Source organism: Nuphar pumila, chromosome 16, assembly GCF_984573655.1.
Source record: "Nuphar pumila chromosome 16, dmNupPumi1.hap1.1, whole genome shotgun sequence".
Lineage (NCBI taxonomy): Eukaryota > Viridiplantae > Streptophyta > Magnoliopsida > Nymphaeales > Nymphaeaceae > Nuphar > Nuphar pumila.
The window spans coordinates 13,563,831-13,588,676 of NC_143264.1; the positions used below are offsets into that span (position 1 = coordinate 13,563,831).

General features: G+C 37.1%; 1 protein-coding gene across 2 annotated transcripts; it reads left to right on the plus strand.

Moving 5' to 3' along the window:
• Nucleotides 1–488: 488 nt before the first annotated feature.
• LOC149812963 (Alpha-L RNA-binding motif/Ribosomal protein S4 family protein) lies at nt 489–24,846 on the plus strand. 2 transcript variants are annotated; one of them, XM_089992488.1, is made up of 5 exons: nt 489–561; nt 1,691–1,838; nt 3,281–3,388; nt 23,710–23,784; nt 24,423–24,846. In XM_089992488.1, the coding sequence occupies exons 2-5, from the start codon at nt 1,705–1,707 to the stop codon at nt 24,652–24,654; spliced, it is 549 nt and encodes a 182-aa protein (XP_089848614.1). In that variant the 5' UTR covers nt 489–561; nt 1,691–1,704; the 3' UTR covers nt 24,655–24,846. The 2 variants fall into 2 exon arrangements, with proteins under 2 accessions (XP_089848614.1, XP_089848613.1); XM_089992487.1 differs by having other exon boundaries at nt 501–561; nt 1,694–1,838.

Sequence of the window (24,846 nt, forward strand, 5' to 3'; positions counted from 1 at the left end):
CAACGGGTCGGGTTTGGTGCAGACTTAGGTGAAATCAGACCCAAACCTGATTTGAGACTTAGGTGAAATCAGACCCAAACCTGATTTGAGACGATGGTACCGGGTCCAAACTCAGGTCGAACCCACCATAAGAGAAACCATACTCAAATCCTCTAAGGATTGCATGAACCAGACCCGGACCATATCTGGTAAAAATATTTTATCAATTTTAAATTGAAAAATTCAGGATCTTAATAGGAACTCAAGTTGGGCCCGGGTCTGATATAAAATTTCACAAACTATACCCGTTTCGGTATATTAATCAGATACTTAGGATCCGACCCGGATTCTAATCGGGCCTCACACCCTATAGGGATTGATACGGGTCGGGTAAGGTTCAAACCCGAATCATTGACACCTCTACGGTCCTACCTAACCCTGACCACGTGAAAGGTCGGGTCAGGGTGGGCACGACCCGGACCCAACCATCTCAAGTGCCCACGCTCGCCGACCCAGACTCTTCTCTCTAGACGCTCTCTGCCTCTCTTTGCGGCCTGCACTCCGGCAGCACCAGCGGTTGAGGTCATCTCTCTCTCTCTCTGCCCTAGTTTTCTGCAGGACTTCTTCCAGGCCTCCGACGGCCTCTTCGGAGCACGCCCCTGGTCGGGCGGTCGTGGCTACGTCTTCTTTTTCTCCTTTCCAATATTCCACGAGTCATGAATTGATAGGGTTTTGATTTTAGGGATTTTTTTCCGAGTAGCGTAATGTATGAATTATGATGTTCGTTAGGGTTTAAGTTTTTTATTAAGTTTCTTTTTAAATATCATGAATTTTTAATTTGGGTTTTAGGGATTTTTGTTGTTTATTTGTCCAATTAGCGTTAGTTATGAATAATAAATGTTTGATTTTTAAATCTATATTTTTTTTAGGATTTAGGGTATTGATTTAGATCAGTTGACATAAATGTTTAATTAAGATTTTACGGGTTTTTTGTGCTATTTTTCTTTTCAATTATCATTTAACATGATTCCATTAATGAGTGTTTGATTTTGGTTATCAAACCCCTAAATACTTTAATTTTTTTAAGATTTAAGTTTTATTTTGGTTTTTCAAATAACATAAATATTCAATTTTTTTTTTTCAATTAGCATATCTGTGAATGATGCTTGTTAGGAAATTTGGATTTAGGGTTTTGATTTGGTTTTTTTAGAATGACATAAATGTTTAGTTATGGTTTTAGGGTTTTTCTGTATTTTTATTTTTCTAATGATCATAGGCCTGAATCCATAAATATTGTGTGTTTTGATTTTGGTTGAAATATTAGTTTTTTTTTATCAATTAGCATAAATGCCTAATTTATGATGTTCGTAGGAATTAGGGTTTTGATTTATGCCTAGTTTATGATGTTCGTAGGAATTAGGGTTTTGATTTGGTTTTTATTAAAATGACTTTAATGATTTACAGTTTTAAGGTTTTTATGTGCTTTTCCTTTTCAATTAGCATAAGCATGAATCAATGAATAATGACTGCTTGATTTTGGTTAGAATATTAAGGGTTTTGTTTTTTTATCAATTAGCATAGATGAGAGATTTATGATTTTTTTTAGGATTGTTTCAAATGATATGAATGTCTTAATTAGGGTTTTGATCATTTCCTCTTCTCTTTTTTCTTTTCAATTAGCATTAATCATTGTTTTATGTTTGATTTGTAGTAGGATTTTAGGCGATGAGGAAGCTCAAGTTTCATGAGAAGAAGCTGTTAAAGAAGGTCAACTTCTTGGAATGGAAGCGAGAGAATGGGCAAAGGGAGGCCCTCATCATGGGCCGTTACCACATCGTGGCCAGAGACGACTACAAGAAGTTAGTTAGCAAGCACCATCTCTCTCTCTTTTCTTTTTTATGATATCAATGTTTGTTGTTTTGAGCCAAAATAACAAACACCCAAGTGACAGTTCCCTCTCGTGGAAGTTCTTTTGTTGTTTGATGGAAAGCGGCTTCGTTATAATTTAGTTTCATTTGACTATTTTGTTTTGATTTTGATGGGGTTCTGAGATTTTATTGTCATTTTGGTGGTTTTAATCGGAACGAAGAGATACCCACCTCACATTTTGCATCTTATATATGTGTTTCCTTGGTGGAATAGGAAGTAGGTTTGGTGGGGTTTTAGTTTAGTATAATTGTTGGATTTGATCAGTACAAATTTTCCAACATTTTGAACCAGTTTTAATGAATTCAAGCAGAATTTAGAGGTTTCTAGATTGCAATATGCATCACATGAAGTTTTCTTCGATTTTTATACAAGAAAGAGATAGCAGATGTGCTGAGTGAGATTTCAATGTCAAAGATTTGGTTTTTGACCTTTTCGGCTAGGTGCTGTCTCAGTTTCTTAATCTAATTTTAGTTGTGTAGTTAAATGTAGAATATAGTCTTTTCTTTGTTTACTGATAAGCTATGTTAGACACTTCTAGGAACTTGAAGTGTTGGTGTCTGACACGGCTGGACACGGATCTGACTGGACACACGTTTTTTCAAAAGTGTAAGTGTCCAACAAAATGGACACATGTGTCGTATGTCCGACACATGGGCTCGAAGTACCCGACATGCGGACACGAAGTGTCTAACACTTGGGCACAGACTGTTTGATACTTGGACACGAAGTGTCCGACATATGATATAGTGTCTGACACTTGGACACGAAGTCTTCAGTTTGTGACATGGTGTGTCCAACACTTGGACACAAAATATTTTGTTTATAACATATTTAAATCTTAGATACAAAGTGTTTGACTGAGGACACGAAGTGTCCAATACTTTAGACACAAAGTATCCAATTTAAGACACTTTTAGGTGTCATGAACACGAAGTGTTCGGCTTAAAACACTAATTAGGTGCCTCGGAGATGTAGTGTCTAGTGTCTTGGACATGAAGCATCCGAATAAGACACTCTTAGATATCTTGAATAAAAAGTAACTAGTTTAGGTACGGCGATACATTTAGATGTCTTGGGCACAAAGTATTCTACTTATGACATTCATGTTCATATAAATCATCAAAGATCAAAATTAAATAAAATGGATATATATTTTTTGTTTTTTTTATTATTTCTCTTTTCTAATATATGTGTGTGTGTGTGTGTCGTCATGTTCGACGCTCTGTACCCATGTCTGACACTGACACCTGTGACTGTCCAAGTAACATAGCTGATGAGTGTGGAAGTGTTTCCTAGACCTTTTCTAGTGAGCTTATTTTAATGATGGGAAGGATTATTCCATTCCTAAGATGTCTTCTATGTTGTATTTTAGATACTTAAAAATTTGTGGAATGGTGACGAAGCTCGTGAACATCTTGAAGATGATTGATCCTAGAGACCCTTTCAGGGTTGAGATGACAAATTCATTGTTGGGAAAACTGTAAGTTTGCTGATTTTAAAAGCTTTTCATGATTTTTGTGATGCACTCTAAGGGTACGTTCAGCTGCTCCTTTCAAAAAACATGATTCGGAATCACTTTCTAATTTGCTTGCGATTCAGAATCACATGGGGTCTCATGTGATCTTGATTCTCAAGCAAATTAGAAAGTGACTCTCATTTGCAAAGACAAATGAGGTTCACTTTCTGACAGCTTAACTTTTTATGTTCGGCTGCTTATACAAATCAGATTCACTTTCTCATTCAAATGAGAAAGTAAATCAGAATGATCCAACCGAATGTGCCCTAAGAGTCGTGTTTCCCTGCTAGTTTGTTCTTAATTTTTTATAATTATTTCAAAAGTCACTAACTTGTTGCAGTCATTCAGGTACTCTATTTTCATTGTTGTAGCATATCAAATGTGCATTTCTCTTAAACGGATGCATGAAATAGCTGTATCTTAAGAAACCACATGGAAGACTCTGAATATCTAGTCTACCATCATTAGGGTTGACTCTGGGTAGGAATTAAAAATCACTTAGGTTGTGGTTTTCTTATTCAAAGAGCTCCTTGATGTTGTTCTCAATTCTTCTCTCTCTTTAATCTTGTGGATATCTGTGAAAATGGTCCATACCAATTCTTCTCATAGGTCTTAATCCATGTAATCTGGCAACTCTATAATAAGAACAGAGGGATCTAGAAAAGCAAGTATAGGCTATTGTCACGGTTGGTAATATTTTGAAAGTATTGCGATATTATCACTGTAATCAAAAGCCTATGTAAATGATAAAGCATTCTCATAATAACAATGTTATATAGTTATGGCAATAGTATCATAAAATTAACAACACAGTGCAACTATTTTCAGAACTTTTTATTTTATATTTTAATGTAATTTTTAGTAGTATTTATCTGTTTTGTTTGAAAAATTTTCTACTTATTGCTTACATTTTTCCAAGAAAAAGGGCAAACATTATTCTTTTCTTATGTTCTGTACTTTTTTCATGTGTTTTAACTTTTTAAATGTGGGATTCCCCCCCTTTTTTTGAGATTTATCAAAAATCTCTTGTTATATCCCCAGAATTTTCCCTTGGAGAGACATAGACAAAGGTGATTTATGTAATTATGATACATATAGACTGAAAGGCTGGGGACTGTTTAGTGTTAATGGCTTCTTTAAATGTTTGACCTTGATTGCCCTGATGCAAACACTTCATTTGATCAAACAGTCAAATTTATCCTGATACCAGACTGTTCTTAGGTAGGGGAAATGGAGAGGAAGAAGAGGTGGGAAAGTGATGGTGAAGGGTGGAAATCCCACACACTAAGGTGACTAGCTAGTGTATGAGCCAATCTCTAGCTAGTTGCCTAGCTAGAGACAATACTATCTCTAGGAACTAGAGATAGGTCAAAGCGACTCAAGTGTCTTCTTAGATTCAACAATGGATGATGCAAATGAGGGGGCATGGGCCTATTTATCGGCTCCATGGCTCACATACAATGGCAACTATGCCATTCCCCACTTAGGCTAATGTCTCTCATGTACATATGACCCAATCCCAATACAAGTAGATGACCCAATCTCAATACAGGGCTTAGTCAACCCCCATTAAGCCTAGGTGAGCCAAGCTAGCATAGTAGACTCCTCCTTCATATGAGCCGTCCTCCATGGGGTTGGTAACATAACATATCTAACAATTTATCCATTCAAGAGCAAGGATCAAGTCACCAAAATTACTTGGATCAGTGGTTGCTTTGTCTTTCAAGTATCTGTTCTATGCCTAATGGTAGGGGCAGAGCCTGAAATTTAAACTAGGGTGAGCATAAATGCACTGTAAAAAAAATCCTATGACAATAAACTATATTAACACATGCAAAGAAATTTAAAGAAGTACAGGTGCAATATTCAAGACTAGGAACCTTAGTTGAAACTAAACAACATATTTTCAATAATAAAGAAAATTATTGAAGAACTATAGAGTACCATAACATGCCTGTATACTCCAAAATTTAGCTTTATTTGATATAAAGACCAGAAGAAGTACCTTTCATGGATTATGCAGTGTGACCACGCTCAAGTTTCGATCTTGAAATGCATTCAGAAAGATGGGAGAAAGGAACACAAACATCCTACAAACAAATAGCCAATTAATTAGTTAATCTTTCAAAAAATCTACAAAGGACATCATAAATATTTTATAAATAGTTAGAAAAAGTTTGACACAGTCAAAACGAAGAGGCACATCATAAAGTCAATAAATTAAAACATTATTCTAATAAACAAAAGATAATAAAACTAATAGGAAACTGAAATATATTAACATGTTTCAAAAAAAAAATCAAGTAGTTACTCTAACATACCAGAAGTCAAAGATGAAATCGTGATTATTGCTATATAATTAACAAAATGCATGCCAATTGAAACAAAAAAAGTCCTAAAGTTCTCATTTATGCAAATTGAAATTAAAAAACCCTACAATTCTAAGTTCTAACCAAAGTCAAGTATTCATTCTTCATGTTAAATGTTAATTAAAAAGGAAAAAATACATAACACCTTAAAAGCATAATCCAAAATTCATGCCATTTAAATCAATACAAAATCGAAACCCTAATTCTTACACCATCAATTATGCATTTATGCTAATCAAACATGTAGAATCATGTTTAATGTTAATTAAAAAACACAAAATTACCTAAATTAAATATTTATCTTATTTAAAAACAAAATAAAAATCTAAATGTTATTAAAAAAAAACACAACAAACTCTAAAACCTAATTAAATATTCATGTTGTTTAGCAACTAAATAAAAAGCTCAATCCTAGAAAGCGTCATTCATAGTTTTCATACATAATCTAATTGAAACAAAAAAATAACAAAACCCCCAATTTTCTAACTAAAATCAAGCATGTGAATCATGTCTAATATTGATTGAAAACAAATACAAAATTAACTAATTAATATCCATAATCCATCTAATTTAAAACCTAAATGCTAATTGGAAAAAACAAGTACAAAAAGCCTTAAACCATACTTATTGAAATGCAACTATTTAAGAAAAAATAAATCAAAAACCTAAATCCTAATCCTAACAAACAACATTCATAATTTCATATGCTAATAGAAAAAAATCACAATAAAAAACCTAATTCAATAATAATTAAAAAATTACCAAAAACCCTAATGTTTTGTGTGTGCACCAGTGCGCTGAAGGACAGTGATGAGCCGATGGTGTGGCTAGCCGAAGGATGTTGCCTTATTCTATTGGTTGTGAGGGTGTGGCAGGGGATCATGGTTGAGTCTCGAGAGCCAAAGAGAGTGGGCTAGTGGGGTTGGGACTCAGGAGACTCAAAAAACATAGGGGTTGCACACACCACAACATTGAGAGAGAGAGAGGTGGGGTCAAGGGTGGGGCCGTGCCGTCGTGGTGGAGCTGAGCCTCCGGGGGTCAACCGGTCAGTGGTAGTCTGGCAGAGTGGGGGCAATCAAACAAGGGAGACGCAGTGGCAGAGCTGGGCCTCGTGGAAAGATTGAGAACTCGGGCCGTGGGGTTGGGGTTGGTTGGTCTGGTGGAGTGGGGACAATTGGACAGGGGAGGCGCAAGGGCGGAGTTGTGCCTGGGCGAAAGGATCGAAATTTGAGAACTTGGGCCGTGGTGGGTGGGATCGCTGGTCGTGCCACCGTGGTGGGTGCCAGGTTGACTGGGGAGGCGTAGGGGCGAAGCTAAGGCTGCACAGAACAAAAGGATCAAGAGATTGAGAGAGAGAGTATGGTTGGAGAAAAAAGAAGGTTAGAGAGAGTGAGAGTGGAACTCGTGAGTCGGGCGAGGGATTATGAAATAAGGGAGGGGGGCACTGGGCACCGGTGCCCACATAGTCGTTGGGTCAGGGTGGGCACTGCCCAACCCATTACCCCCTTCGGGGTTTTTCTTGGGTTAGGGTAGACACGTGCCCACCCTACCCGTAATGTGGCTCTACCCCAAAGTTGCTATTCGGGAAAGCAAGAAGTGAGGCACTTCCAAAAATTTAGGAAGCGGGAAGCACACGATGACTTAGAAGCGAACCAGAAATCATCTTGGAAGCGAGAAAAGAAGCAAACCGGAAGTGACCTAAGAAGCGAGGGGAAGCAAAACAAATGAAAAAAAGAAAAAACAAGAAAAAAAAACAAAAAAAAGGAAAAATAAAGGGAAGCGTGCTTCCCAATTAATTTTGGCACTTCCCAGCATGCTTCGAAAGTGCCATGCTTCGCGCTTCCAAAACGCGCTTTGGGGAAGTGCGATTCCCCGGGTTCTATGGCGCTTCGGATAACCCTGCTTTGCCTTTGCCTAATGGGAAGGGCTTATGTCATTGCAACGTCTCAAAAGAGGGATCTATTAGATAGCAAATTGGCAACCCTAAGGGCATGTTTGTGTTGGTCACAAGTGAGAAAGCAATAACTTGAGAAAGTAGAATACATGGTCAATCTTGTCATCTACTTTCATAAGATTCAAGGCAAAAAGAGGCAAAAACAATCATAGTTGGCAATCACAACTTTTAGCCTTTAATGTTCTACCAACCTTGAGAAAGTATGGTTATTGTGATTTACAATCACAGGTTCCAAGAATTACAGGGCTTTACAAACATACCTTAAGAAACATCATCTGGTTGATTCAATAACCATCTAGTATTGCTATTTTGTTAACATTATATGCAGAATAAAATCCATTTCTGGTTGAGTGATGTTCTGTTTCTTGGAGCCTTGAAATGAAACACTGGTTCATATTGTCAACGTTGATGATGTATGTATGTGATGTAGCTCGATGATGCTGATGATAGTGAGGCTTAATTGTGTGTACTATTTGTCATATCATCACCAACGTAAATTTGTTTTGGACTTGATTAACTTATGATGATTAGCTATGAGCCTCATATTTTATATTTTGTAAAGCAAACAGATTTGGAACAGTAAATTAACAGATAAAACAGGATTTAAGAAAAGAAGCAAATCTTACTTCTAAGAGGCTAATTAGAAGTTATAATGTTTTTGTAGTTTTTCTTCCTTTTTCTTGTGTGAGCATTTAGGTTTATATACAGCTACAAAAAAATTTCTTGTATAGTGCTATGTGCCTTAAATTGTTAAGACTTCAAATTCGAGTTTATAAGCAACACAAGTCCTATCTAACAAACTTACCTTTGTAGAGAACTCCACCTACCAAAAACATGAGAAAATTATACTTTCGGTGATCAAAATTATGTGTAAGTTCATAAAAAATCGTTGCGTAACAAAAAGGAAAATTGTATTGTCCATCAGAATTCAGAAAAATCAAAATGGTGTAGGTTACACCATTTCACAAGAGAACACCTTCAGTATTATGCTACTCATCTAACTTTATATTTGTTGTAAAATACAGTATGGTTCCTTTGCTTCAATTTACTTCCACATTGAAATTATTTTCTCTCTAAAAGTAGTACACCCTAAAAAATGATCCTAATGTCAAGAAAAAAAATTAAAGTTAGCCTCAAGAATTATAGTTTTAGTTTCATTTCTAGCAGAATATAACCTGCTATCTTGTAAAAGCGAAGTGGATTGGTTAGACTTGCTTTAGTAGAAAGGGAAATGTCATTAGTTCATTTCCTCTCCATTGCATTTCTGACTGTTATGATTTTGAAGCTTATACTCAGATCTTTTTATGTTTGGACCTGGTTGCGGTGATTAGGAAATGCTTATACACACTATAATGAACCGAGAAAAAGAACACACACAAGGAACCAAGGAGATTATGTGGTTCAACATAATTCTACACATGCATGGTTTGAGATGATTTTATTGATGTGAAATCAAGCACCAAAGTTTTGCAATAGAGAATAATGAACAAACTGAACCAAACATGAATATCCATACTTGATCTTCGCTCTTTAAAAATGACTGGTATGTGAGGCTTCAATATATGCTGTTTTTTTAGATAAATACGAACCTAAGATCGACTCTTTGCTTGCTTGTATTCATTGAAGAAAACCCAACAAAACCCATGGGTGCAGTACTATCTTTTCTCTTTGTCTTTCAATACGAGAACCCAAAGAAAAAAGTGAAAACTAACCTCACATCTCTCTCCCCTCCACCCTCCTTATTTTCTTAATTTACTTAGATATAAGGAAACTTGGTTTCCTTTCTGTTCAACCATCTATATGAGTCCTTTAAGGACTGATAACATGCTATTTTATTGGATCGGGTCTACTTGTATGTGGCGGGGGTAATTGACTTGTATTTTGGGTCCTCTCATATCATGTATTGGATCCTAGACCCAAATAAGGGGTATTGGGTCAAGTCTCTTTTGTATTTGGATCCTCTCTCACTTGTATTTTAGATGTAAGGATCCATGGAGGGTGTATGGGATTACTCGGGACTTAGTGAGGGGTAATCTAGTCATTTTGGGATCATGGGGTCTATATATATCCCCCATGCTAGGGTTTTTAATGTAATCATAATCCTACTTTTCTAATGAGAATTACTCTCTTTTGGCCTCTCTAATTCTAGAGTGGATTTGGTTCTTGCCTTGGCTTGAGATAGGCTCATTAGGGGTTCCTAGTGAGAATTTCCCTCTTCTTCATCATTTCACCCTCTTCCCGACCCACCCTTCTAGCCGACCTTCATTTCTCCCTCCTTCCACCCCAATTTCACCATCTCTACCATGATCAGCTACCAAGGACACTTTCTAGATAAAGTGACAAGTGGGTCCCATTACGAGACCCGTTCAAATCTCATAATGACAATCTGCATGTTTTCTTGAGCATCTTTATTCACCAATTACTTGTCACATATATGCCTTCTCTCTTTTGGGTCAGTGATCTCTAATTCAAAACATTAGTAGAGTTTGTGTAATTTATCATTGTCTACAAGGCCCCCTTTGGTAGGAATTTTCTCTAACTGAATATTTTCCTTCCTCAATCCAATTTTTCAAATCTTATGATACCTGATATTATGTGTTTGGACTTTAGATAATACACTAGATTATTTGCTAGTCTGTCTTGTTGTCATGATATATCGATACTTGTGAAATGTTGAGTTCATTAACCAAATTGCTTCCTTTGCCGCTACAACTGTTGCTATCTACTCTACTTATTCAGTGGATAAAACAGTAATATCCTGTAATACAAATATCATAACTTATAGGTCCGTTTTCAAGCGTGAATACTTGTCAAGAATAAATCACCTACAAAGTAAGAGTGCATATCCAACCAAAACAGCCACTTTTGTCCTTTTGAAATAATAGACTAATTTTAGTTACGCCTTTCAAATAATGCATAATGCACTTAACTGTTCCTTCTGAAATAATAAACTAAGTTTAGTTGTGCCTTTCAAATAGTGCATAATGTACTTAACTGCATCCCAACATGCCTCACCTGGATTAGCCATATACTTACAACACTTTCCTAGGCACGTGCATACCATGTACATATATTAAACCAAATAAATTGTCCTAGAGAATCTTTTTCATATATTTTTTTGCTTCAACATTCTTAGGACTTTAATGTTTGCTAAACCTCAAATGCTGCCATATCAAACCTTTCTAATACTTTCATAGCTTGTCAAGTCTTTTATCTCTTGTGATTTTCATTTTAAGGGTCCTTTTTGCAATTAGACCTTTTATTTCAAATCCACTATTTAATGCAAGGTTGTAAGTAGTGTATCATTACCTATATCGGTCGGGCACAAAGGTAGATACATATCATAGTGTATCATAAAAAATCATAATTTTTTAATATTTTTTTTTCAAAAATTCCAAAAAATCAAGAAAAATCAGAAAAAAGTAAAATTAAAAAAAATCATAGTACATGAAACAATGATGAATTACACAAAATACAACCATAAAATTACATATGAAGCATTCATGTTTCTATGAGCTGCATAAGACATCATCAAACATCAACTAGTATAGATAATATAGTATGCATATTTTACAAGAACAATGTAAAATATTAAATATCTTGTAATTAAGAACATGCCGCAAGATTCATACTTTCATATTACATAAACAAAAATAAAATAACCAAGTTTATAAACAATTAAGTCTTAAATAACCAACTTTTTTGAAAATATAACCTCAATCATCATCATCATCATCTTCTTCTTCTCCTCCTTCGACATTCACATCGTCTTCAATATACGTGGGCTGCACATACCCCATTTCTGCCTCACTTATTTCTTTTTCTTGTTTTTTTTCTCAGACTAGTGAGTAATTACTGTCATTGCATTTCACGACATCCGGCAAATCCCTTGACATGCAGGGGGAAACATTGTGACGTGTCCCGCCTAAATGATGCTTCAAGAGAGAGATACTACTCAAAACAATATGATGGCAATAGTTGCACTCGATTTTCAATCAGTTTTCACTCACTACTTGAGTGCCCCATTGCCATGCCAGATCATTTGATGTTATTTTCTCTCAAAAAAATTTAATGGAAAGCAAAAAATACAGATTTGTTATCTTAACCCACTCCCTTGAGTGAAAAAAGATGAAAATGCACTCTTACGTGAGAAATTTGTAAAAGTTCTCTCCCTTGTGCATGAATCGGCCTCCAAATCACTCTTACACATCTTAAGGTGCGTGGATTCTCCTCTAAAGGTCTCTACACAAATGAGAGAATCAACCTAAGGGAGATCTTTAAAACGCAAAACTAAAAAGGCTGAGTTTCGACCCTTTTAAAGTGTGCCAGACACATATCATACGATACACCCTGTATCGTACAATGCATGGCTGTATTGTACGATACAGGTGATACATATACAATACACACTTGTATCGCGATACGAGTGTGTATCATATCAAGTTAGGCCATAGTTACGTTACGTATCGTATGATACACTACAATACTTACAACATTGATTTAATGCATTATTTAAAGTATTAATGTTGAAGATATTGGCTGCAATCAACATATCAACATATAGAGCCAACATAATAAAAGAGCCATAAAAAAACTTACAATAATAAATACACAATCATATTATCATATTTACTAAGCACGTACTGATTCATGCAACTATCAAAACCTTTTATACCACTATGTAGGAGATTATTTAAGACCTTTAACCATCTTCAACTTCCTAACATGATTCTTTTGGCCTTTTTCTTCAAACCCTTTTGGATGGGTCATATAAATGTCTTCCAAATCTCCATGGATGAATGTTGTTTTGACACCCATTAGCTCGAGTACTGAATCAAAGATAGGCGCCAACATTAGCAACAAACAAATAGAGGTATGTTTTACAGGTGACTCAGATAACGAGTGATAGCTATTAGGTTATGTGTACACAGTTGGACTTAGACCTATAAGCTGAAGATGTGTGTTGCAACAAGAAATCATTGCTCTATCCCCAATTGAAGCATAGTATACAACAACAGTTTGAAGCAGGAAAAAAAAAGGTTTTGTTGAAGGGGTCAACAAAATCGACATTTCACAAGGGAAGGTGGTGGTACATTGTGACAACAAGAGTGCAATGAACTTGCTACATTATCCAGGGTTGAACCACATACATATTATGTACCATAAGATTCAAAGATTCATTAAGTAAAGATTCATTTAGAAAAAAATTCTATCAAGAGAACCTTACAGACATGATGACAAAGTGTCCTTGCTTGGATTTGATTAATGTTTTAAGTTACAGATTATTAACCCCGAGGGGAGAGGGCGTGTATGTGAGAGAGATGATTAGTGAATTAAGACATTTAAGCTAAGGTGCAGATTGTCATTTTGTAAATTGAATGGGTTCCTCGGTTGTGAGTCACTTGTTCTTTCTTTGTAAGAATCCTTAGACTTGTATGGATGGTTGGAAAGAAAAGGAAACCCAAGCTTCCTTGGATACTAATTAGAATAGGAAAAGAAAAAGAAAAAGAAAGGGATATATACTCTTGTCGGGCCTGAGGTTTTTTTTACTTTTGCTTTGGATTCTCATTTTGAAAAAGAAAAAGAAATTATTGCAACCATGGATTTTGTTGGGTTCTCTCCTTTGAAGACAAGAAAACAAGAGGTCGATCTTTGGTTGTTTTTTGTCTAGAAAGAGAGGAAGACCATGTTTTGAGATTCCATGCATCATTCTTTTTGTAAAGTGAATGACATGAGCTATTCTTGTTTGACTAAGTTTCTTCGTTATTTTTTTATTGTAAAACCTCTCTGCCTGCTTTCATATTAATGAATTTCAGACTCTTATTTTGGATGTAGGCATATTGCTGAACTCCATAAAATCTTGTATTTTGTGTGTGTATTATCAGATTTCCATATCTGATACAGCGTCTACAGGAAACAGGGCGAGAGAGAGAGAGAGAGAGAGAGAGAGAGAGAGAGAGAGAGAGAGAGAGAGAGAGAGAGAGAGAGACCAATGGCTGGGGCGGCTCACGAATACTCGACCTCCAAGCCCTAACCATTTAATATAAAACAGCAAATATACAACTATCCTTGTAATATCAGAGATATTACAAGGATGCCATTAATGATAATAAAACAGCATGTGTTTCATTAACATACCATGCATATGGATCTGGATCCAGATCCATACGCAAGCTATATTTTAACACCCTCCCTCAAGTTGTACGTGATTTTGGATCATGTACAACTTGCTCTTCAATAGCCAAAATTGACGTCCTGTTAACCCCTTGGTAAACAAGTCTGCCACTTGATCTTCTGTTCGAACATGACGTAGTTCTATCTCCTTCATCTCGACTTTCTGCCGTATGAAATGTTGGTCAATCTCAATGTGCTTCGTTCTGCTATGCTGAATAGGATTACATGCAATGTTTATTGCGCTTTGATTATCACATAGAAGAAAAGATCGAATAATTGTCTCCCCAAGATCACTCAATAAGTGTCTAATCCATGTGGCTTCTGCCGTGCCTGCAGCCATCGATCTGTATTCAGCCTCTGTACTCGATCGTGCCACTGCCTTTTGTTTTCTGCTGCTCCAGGACACTAAATTGTGTCCAATATATACACAATATCCAAAGACAGATCGTCTCTCATCTGGATCCCCTACCCAATCTGCGTCTGTATAAGTGATGAGTTCATGTCCTCTATGCAAATTATTGTTCTTGCGATAAACAAGTCCGTCTCCTATAGTTCCTTTTAAATAACGTAGAATGCGCTTCACAGCTTCCATATGACCCTCCGTTGGAGCATGCATAAACTGGGATACCTGATTGACAACATAAACTATATCAGGTCTGGTAAAGGTCAAGTACTGTAACATTCCCACGAGACTTCTATACATTGTAGGGTTGACACAAAGATGACCATCTTCAGAGCTCAGCCTTTGATGTAATACACTAGGAGTACTGACTGGTTTGCAATTCGTCATCCCGACTCTTTCCAGAAGGTCAAGAGTGTATTTTTGTTGCATGAGTGTCAATGTGTCTTGTTGTCTGTCAACTTCCACACCAAGAAAGTACCTCAACTCCCCTAAATCTTTCATTTTGAAAGTTTTCATTAAAAACTGCTTCGTCTTGCACATGATTATCTTAACTCCCAGTGATAACAATGTCATCAACATATATAAGAAAAAGTATAACAATGTCTGCCTTTTGGCAAATAAAGAGTGAGTGATCCATAGAGCATCTTCTAAAACCATAACTTTGAATTTGCATAGAGAAACTTTCAAACCAGGAACGGGGGGACGCCTCTTTCAACCCATACAGAGATTTCCTTAGTTTGCACACCCAGGCAGTAGGATCCTTCTCGGCATAACCAGGAGGTTGCTCCATATACACTTCTTCCTTTAAAGTTCCATGCAAAAATGCATTTTGAACATCCATCTGGCTAAGGCTCCAACCTCGATCGACTGCTAGGGATATGATGACACGAATAGTACCCATTTTGACTACCGGACTAAAAGTTTCATCGTAGTCTTCACCATATTGTTGTGTGAATCCTCGAGCAACAAGTCGTGCCTTATATCTGTCAATGCTTCCTTCAGGCTTATACTTTGTTTTATAAACCCATTTTGAGCCAACTACATTCTTTCCTTCTGGCCGAGGGACTATTTCCCAAGTCTGGCATTCATGAAGGGCTTCCATTTCTTCATTCATAGCTTCAGTCCAATGACGGGATTGAAGAGCTTGATTAAAACAAGTGGGTTCAGCCTGTTTTGTGAGCTGAGACATAAACAGCTGGAAATCAAGGGAGAAGGTCTCATAACTCACCCATCGTTGAATAGGATGCTTAATGCGTGACGGCCTTTGAGCCGGATCATTGGCGATGCTTTCCACATTCCTCGGCTCTGTATTTTTGTCCCGTCTAGTGTATACCTGCCCAGAGAAGCGTTCTACTGGGGGTGGCTCAACTGGAGATGATTCAACATGTATTTGTGAGTCATTCAACTCCCTACTCAAGCCGAAGGAAGGACAATTTGTCTGACATGTTTCTCCTGTATTAGCAAAAAGATTTGCGCTCATCCATGGATCATATACTTCTAATTCTCGAGATGGCAACGCTGCAGAGTCATTGACCTGAAAATTTCGTTCGTCAAAAACAACATTTCTGGAGGTCCTAATACGTTTTGTAGTAGGATCATAGCATCGATAACCTTTGTATTCATCTGCATACCCCACAAATCTGCACTTGACAGCCTTGTCCTGAAACTTATTTCGCAGAGATGAATCAATATGTACATAACATACACAACCAAAAACATGCAGCTCATCGTAAGAGGGATGTTGCCCGAATAAAGTATAATAGGGAGATTTCCGATCCAAAAGTGCCATAGGAAGACGATTTATGATATGAACAGATGTGTGAAAAACTTTTGTCCAGAGACTAACGGGCACATTGCTATCATGTAACATGCTCATCGCGCTCTCAACAATATGCCTGTGTTTCCTCTCTGCAACCCCATTTTGTTGAGGAGTATGAGGGCAAGAAACCTGTCGACTTATTCCTTTATCCCGAAGAAAGGCAATAAACTCGTTCGATGAATACTCTCCTCCACCATCACATTCTAAATGCACAATATCACAAGCAAACTTTGTTTTGACCATCGAATGGAATTCCCGAAATATTTGAAAAACTTCATGCTTGTGTTTTAAGAAATATATCCAAGTATAACGGGAATAAGAATCAATAAGGATAACATAGTAACGACTGCCCGAAAGAGAAGGAATAGGTGCGGGTCCCCAAACATCAGAACAAATAATCTCAAATGGCTTTGAAGCTCTTTTATTTATAATATGAAAAGGAAGAACATGACTCTTGCAGAGTTCGCATGAGGAACCTTTATTTTTATTATCAGAAAATGAACATAAACTAGACTCTGGAAGGAGACCATCAGATACAAGGTTTTCAACGAAACCTCGATTACAATGTCCCAAACGACTATGCCAAATATCTGGCTTATTACAATGAGATGAATTAAAAACTGCCAATGAAGGAAAAAACAAAGACTCTGAAGGCGAAGACACTGAAGAATGCTTGCATGACTTCAACTGGAGAACTGGGACTGAAGACGAAGACACTGAAGGGATCTCCTTGAAGACGTACATGTTTCCTTGTCGCTCCCCCTTAGCGAATGTCTCCTTCGTTCGTAGATCCTTAACATAAACAGAAGAGGGAGTAAATTCGACGGAAGAATTCATATCGTCAACAAGTTTAGGTACAGAAACAATGTTCTTTTTAATATTAGGAGCAAGAAGGACATTGGACAAGTGAAGTGAGGACTTTGACATAGGGATATGTGCATTGCCAGTATGACTAATGGAGTGATAAGTTCCATCTCCCGTAACTATACTACCTTTTTCAAAATAAGGCAATAAGTGAGATAACTTACCCGCATTACCCGTAACATGCGTGGCGGCACCTGAATCAACATACCATTCGCCTTGTTCATTTTGCTTGATCGTCATTTGTGACAATGCTGATAACAAAAGTTGTTGCACATCTGTGGATGGCCCTTTTGTGTCCATAGCAGTAGTGGATTTAATTTCAATTTTGTTTATTTTTCCTCTATTCTCTAGATTGAACCAACAATCATCTTTCACATGTCCTCTTTTGTTACATAAGAAACAAGTGGGCACTCTCCTCTGATTCCCTGTGTTAAAAACCCCTGAAATATTAGGTGTAGGCAAGATACCACGTCCTCCCTGCCCAAAACGTCCGCGGCCTCTACCTCCTTGATGCCCTCCATTCCATCGTCCAAAACCTACAGAAGTGTCCATGGCTAAAACTGAATGAGGACGAGCTGATTCATTTTCTTCTGCCCTTTGCTTCATAATCATCTCATGCTGGAGAAGTTTCGCTTGGAGGTCGTCAAAAGTGGGCAAGTGAGGAAGGCATGATAAAGCTGTGGTAAACATGTCAAAGTCAGGACCCAATCCACTGAGGAGTTGTTGAACTTTATCTTTATTTGCAATAGCACTTCCAACAACAGCCAATTGATCAGTAATACTCTTCAAGCGGCCTATGTATTCCATGACTGTCATGGAGCCTTTCTTCAAACTTTGAAATTCATTTTTTAAGAACATAACTCAGGATTCTGATATCTGAGAGTAAGTCTGTGACAGCTTACTCCACAGATCCGCCGCAATGCAATCATCTGAAAGAGTAACCAACACTTCTTGAGAGAGTGTTGACGTAATATAAGCAACTAAAGACTGATCTCGCTTCCTCCAAACTGTATACTCTGGATTCTTAATGGAAATGGTAATTGTGTCACCTTTCTCATCCTTGGTTTCCTGCAAAATAAGCCGTGGTGGTATAGGAACTAAACCATCCAAATGTTCATCGAGATCCCGACTCCGTATAAAAGGAAGGATTTGCCTTTTCCATGTCAAAAAATTAGAATGAGTAAGTTTTTCTGTAACAAGCTGACTCAAGAAATTGGCAGAGGGACCGGATGATGAAGACGAAGAGTAATCCATATCAGTAGAATAATGAATAAGCAAACAAGATGAATGAAAAGAAATAAACAGATTTGGGATCACTTAATCAATCAGTAAAACTGTAATAAAGCAGATACTTGTACGACCAAAAATGTTGCACAAAGAACACTAAAACAGCAATGAAGGAAGGAAAAGAAACTTGTGGAATCAAAACTGGTTTGAAATAAAAGGGAAACAACAGTCGGTGATGTGTTAAAAAAATTGGAACCAACACAGATGATAGAATGACAGAAAAGAGAGAACTTAGGATGAACACAGTCGATGAGTACCTGAAGGAGGAACACGCTGAAAGGAGGAACGCGCAGTTCACGATCTGCGAAAGTAGGAACACGCTGCTGCTGTTTCAGAGATTTTATATCTGGTACGCTGAAAGTACCAACTTTCAGAAGGGGGAAATCTGCTTCAGAAGGGGGAAATCTGTTGTTTTATATCTGGTACGCTGAAAGTACCAACTTTCAGAAGGGGGAACTGGTACGCTGTGAAGATACGCTGTTTCAGTAGGAGAGATCTGCTGTTTCAGACCTTCTTCACGCAAGGAGAGATCTGCTGTGAAGATACGTTGTTTCATAAGGGGGAAATCTGAAGTTTCAGACCTTCTTCACGCACAGGGAGTTTTCTTGTTCACGCTGACCCCATCTCGATGAACACGCTGTGCTCTGATACCATACCAGATTTCCATATCTGATACATCGTCTACAGGGAGAGAGAGAGAGAGAGAGAGAGAGAGAGAGAGAGAGAGAGAGAGAGAGAGAGAGAGAGAGAAACCAATGGCTGGGGCGGCTCACGAATACTCGACCTCCAAGCCCTAACCATTTGATATAAAACAGCAAATATACAACTATCCTTGTAATATCAGAGATATTACAAGGATGCCATTAATGATAATAAAACAGCATGTGTTTCATTAACATACCATGCGTATCCAGATCCATACGCAAGCTATATTTTAACATGTGTGTGTGTGCTTGCTTGCTTTGTTATGTGATTTTGGTATTCCATAGTTGCTGGCTTCAATCAAATGCTAACCTAGTAAGATCTAGGCTGTCACATGGATACGGCTGAGGATATGGAGATACAACCAGTTTTATGAAGTTTCCAGTATGACTTGTATACAAGGGGATATGGAACAAGAGTGAAAATAGAGTAGTATCTGTGTGACATAGGATCTAGCTTTTGGGTCCTAAAACCACAACACTGATAGCATGTATGATGGGTAGGGAGGGGTTGGCCTACTAACCCACCAAGGTTATATCTACCTAATATGTGATTATGAAATCCACTTGGGGATTGAAAATTGTATGTTGGTTTGCCAACTCTTTCGAAAGTCAGTTACATGACTATGTAGGCAGATTCTCTGGTGGCAGGTTGATGTTGTTGTAGTGTAGGATGGTGGTTGTGATGGTATTGGGTGTGGAGAAATGAAGACATGCCTGGTTTTTTTTAAGGGGAGAAAATGGAATTTGATAAAATACTAAGGGGACATTTGTTTCATGACCTTTCCCATGAAAGAGGCTCTCTTTCATAGTGATTATGATGAGTAGGGAGGGGTTGGCCTATTAACCCACCAAGATTATATCTACCTAATATGTGATTATGAAATCCACTTGGGGATTGAAAATTGCATGTTGGTTTGCCAACTCTTTCGAAAGTCAGTTACATGACTATGTAGGCAGATTCTCTGGTGGCAGGTTGATGTTGTTGTAGTGTAGGATGGTGGTTGTGATGGTATTGGGTGTGGAGAAATGAAGACATGCCTGGTTTTTTTAAGGGGAGAAAATGGAATTTGATAAAATACGAAGAGGTCATTTGTTTCATGACCTTTCCCATGAAAGAGACTCTCTTTCATAGGAAAGAGGGCCCCTTTCTTAAAGAGAAGAGGTTGGGGGGGCGGAGGCCTATCTCCATGAGAAATTTGTGGTGGGGCCCACAAAATAAATGTAAAGAAGCATCTTCCCTAGAAATATGGTTTTACACCTTCCTCCATGCTGAAGCACTTTCCCTCCTGGCTGTCAACTTGAAGGGAAACTCACTTCCCTTAGGAAAGTGGGGTGCGGGTAACAAATGCACCCTAAGGAATTGCTTTTGAAGCATGAAAACATAGTCTCATGTTTAGGGAATGTTTTCAAGACTAGGAGCCACTGTCTTACCAGTAATCATTTGCCAAGATGGAGGTTGGTTGAAAACATTCACAGAAAAACTTTCTCAACAGAGTTAAAATGTTGTCCTTTTCCCTTGTGTAAGTGGTTCACATTTTTTTTTAAAAGGAAAATGAATACATGGTAAGGTAAATGATTGAGATTTCCACAAACCTTATATAACAAACATTTACCCTTGGGAATAGCTTATTTTCCAAGTGAGAACTATGTAACTAAAAGTGCATCTGGGCATCTAGCTCAGCCCAACACCTAGGGAGGGCACTTACAAAGCACATGTCGACATTAAAACATATATGTTAATAACTTAGCAATTTTAGCATAATTTTACAACCTTTTAGAAATTTATCTATGAATAATTTGTTTATTTTTGGCTTTCTAGGTAATGGCACCTTAGGATTGAGAGAACAGGCTTATAGGCTATGTCACATGGATATATATATGGAAATAGGAGGTAGGGACGACAATTTCGTAAAAATACGATTCATATATATATATATATATATATATATATGTGTGTGTGTGTGTGTGTGTGTGTGTGTGTGTGTGTGTGTGTGTGTGTGGTGTTGATAGTGGCAGACTGGATCTAAGTGGTCTGATCAGAGGTGCGAACTTTATCCACATTGGACTCCATATATGGGTTGGGTTAAGGGTGCATCTATATATGTCCAAGATTACATAGATCTAGAGATGAGTCTATCATAAGTCAAATCCATACATGTGTTGATTCTTCATATCAACCTGCCCACATTCAAATTTTTTTGATGAAGTGTTTGGCCTAATAATGAGGGCCAAATGACTTAAAAATGGTGGTAGATGAAACAGGTTTGGGGTTCATGAGTCTTAGACAAAGTCGAGACAAAAAGGGTAGGATATGGACAAACCATGCTGGATACAGTTTGATCGAGTCCTAGGTGTATCGGGCCCACATCCAAACCGTATCCATTCGGCACGGTCACAGGGACCAAAAGGGTGTATTCCTGTGACATAGCTTCTAGGAAACATTTAGCACTTTTGACTACATAGGGTGGAAAAGTGTTTCATTGGATTGCAAAAATGACCTCAATGAATCTTTAGTTATAGGAAAAGGAGTCAGCGTAAAATCTAATGTGTGAAAGAAAATCAAATGTTTGCAAAGTAAACATATCTCCACATTATTAGCATTCAAATATAGGGGCTAATTTCTTAAAACTTAAAAGAACTGGAAATTTGTGATAATCAGTTTGCATTTATTAAAAAAGTAATTTTGCAATCTCAGCTATTCTGTTTGATGTCCTCTGCAGATCATGACTTGCAATCTTGTGTTCAGAAGTGCGACTTTGTGAATCTTGAAAGTTATACAAGTCACAAACTCTGAAAATTTTGGTTTATCATAATAAAGATTTCTTATATAGCCACTTACTACCAATTCCTTGATTCTTTGTTCTCTCAAAACCAGAAAATAGTTCTAATTACAAGCATGAACATATGATAGCTATGTAACACGGACTCTTCTAATAGGGCTCCGCACCCGCACCCATGCGGGTGCGACACTTTGACACGGCTTCCTTTGTGTCAGGTGAAGTCGGCCACACTGAGGTCCCTTTCTATCTAAAAGTAGATTCAGTTAACCCTAACGAATTCCAGTTTTATATATATATATATATATATATATATATATATATATATATATATATATATATATGCATCTCCGCACCAGTGTAGTGTTATTTTTTATTGATGAGGAATAACAATTATAGAATATTAATTTGATTTATTGCATGAATTTATGCATGATGAATTGATGATATGATAATTTTTTTTATTTCATTAGTGTTAACTTAAAACTGTTAATATATATATATATATATATATATATATATATATATATATATATACCATCCCCGCACCCCTGCACCCAAGTTTTTTTAAAGTGCCGCATTGCCGCATCTGCACCCGTATCCGCACCCGCACCCGCACCTATGTGACATAGATGATAGCTATTAATGTTTATTTGCTAAAAATATGGTAATGATTGGTTCCATCCCTGCCTTTAACCGCGTTAAATTATCAGGAAACCTCATAAGAGAGATGTATATCACATACCTATCAATCAATGTACTCAAAACATCATGATCATCAACCCTTAATATTGTTGTTACTATACAAGTGGATGAAGGATTGCTTGATGAACCTCCCCTTCATGCTTGTGGGAGTTGATTGTGACTTTAAATTGAAAGAAATGTGGTAAAGGGCTTGGAAGAATTATATTGGAGTCCATCTTAATCACAATAAAAATGTGGATCAGTTATATGACCCTGTTTGTGATGTTTTAATGGTGGATGTTGTACAGGACAAGGAGACTCTAGTGGAAGAATTGATGACATTAAAGTGCCATGGAACAAACAAAAGAAAAGGCTCCTTTTGTGTAACTTCTAAGATTCTAAGTCCCGATAATTTTTTCTTTTTATTTGTTTAAGGAAAATATGAAATTTTGTTAAAAAGATCTAAAACATGCAAGGCACAAAGTGGCAATGAGTCATTCACACCAACATGAAAGTGAATGATGGAGAAATATTAATAGATGACACTTGGATCAATTTAAAGGGAGTGAAGGTTAATATTGCATTTTGGCCAATGTCATTGGCCATTTCTTGTCATAAGAACGTGGAACCTTCTGAATTCATGTTTCTTTCCATATTTTATAAAAACTTGTTATTTGTCTGAACATCAGTTTTATTTTAAATTGCAAAATCACATCCAAACCTGGTTTTTTTTATGTAGCAAGCATGGGAGTGGAGGGGTTCTCTATGTTTTGCATCTCCTTGGCTTGACATAAGCTGGGCATCCATGTTTCTCAGTTCAGTTATTGTTGCATTAGTTTGTCGATGAATAAAAAGGCACACTCCAATATCAAGATGGTTAAGGTTGTCAATTATGACTGGCCTAATTGATTAGGATGAGATGTTCTTGGAGATCTGTCAGCATCTCCATCATATTGTGGTAAACATTGTAGAATTCTGTAATGTGATAACTTGATTTAGTAAATCTCCATGCTTTCTTGCTATTCTGGTATATCCAATCTTAGTTATTTATTTATACAAATGCTATGTCCCAGCCCTTCTGTACACACTGAGTAACCTAGCTAGCGCAAATCATGTCATTTTGAAGAATCCTGTTTTCGGTTGAAGAAAGTTTCATTAATGTTGGAGCAATATTGTTATTGACCTCATGAAAATTCCATATCCTTCTAATTGGATATCTGGTTTGATGAGTTTTCCCATGAATATTGCAGCTATGATATGGGTGTCATACCAACCAAAAAGAGCTTGGCTTTGTGTGATCGGCTGTCTGTGTCGTCATTCTGCAGGTATGTGCATTTATGGAATCCATCATGTGCTTAGGCTCGAAGAGATGTTATGTATTTCTTAGTGTATTTCTACTGATATGTTCATCCATCACAGAAAAGTATCTGCCAAAAATATATGAATAATCATAATGTGTTCGGTAGGATGAAAAATGCTGATTTTTTGAGTGGTTATGCTTTATTGTTTACACAGATTTCTGTCCAATTATGACGTTCCCCTGGAACCCAAAAATTATGAAGTTATTTCCAAAACCTAGGAAGCTGTTCTGGTGCTGAGCCATGCTTTACATCATCAAATATCTTGAAATGGCTGGCTTTACTTTTTATAGTGTTCGTCTCTAGTTTTGTCCATCCTTTCAACCTTGGGTATCTCTATCAAGCTAAAATTTGAAATGGGTGGAGTTCCAAATGAAGCAATAAGTTTATGTTTAGCTATCAGGGAAGGATTTATATTTTTTCTGAAAATGTGGTGCCCAATGATGCATGACTTGTAACACTTAAGAGTTTTTGATACTTCCACGAACACAATGAGCAACCTTTATTTTAGTCCATTGTCAGCATTTTTGGAAACTCCCAAGTAGTTTGGGTGCCCAGAACTTGCTGAAACGCATCTTGTAACTCTTTGTCCACACCACTGGCAGGCGCCGGCTGTCTACAGTCTTGGTAAGGTTGAAATTCGCAGAGCACCTCAAAGAAGCTGTTACATATATTGAGCAAGGCCACATCCGTGTAGGCCCTGACGCTGTCACAGATCCAGCATTCCTTGTCACAAGAAATATGGAAGATTTTGTGACTTGGGTAGATTCATCAAAGATCAAGAAGAAGATCATGCAATACAATGAAAGATTGGATGATTATGATCTGCTGAACTGAGGATATGTTTAATACATATCTTCATCTTCGTTTCCTTAACATACAACCATAGTACTTGTTTGGTTCGTCATTATTTGTCTTGCTTTTTTTTAAACTTAGAATTGTCCACCAAGTTTTGGGATTTAAGCGAGTTTTTTTTCCTCATGTTGCTAGCGACTCGATGAGTTGTAAGAAAATTTTGGATTAGGATGA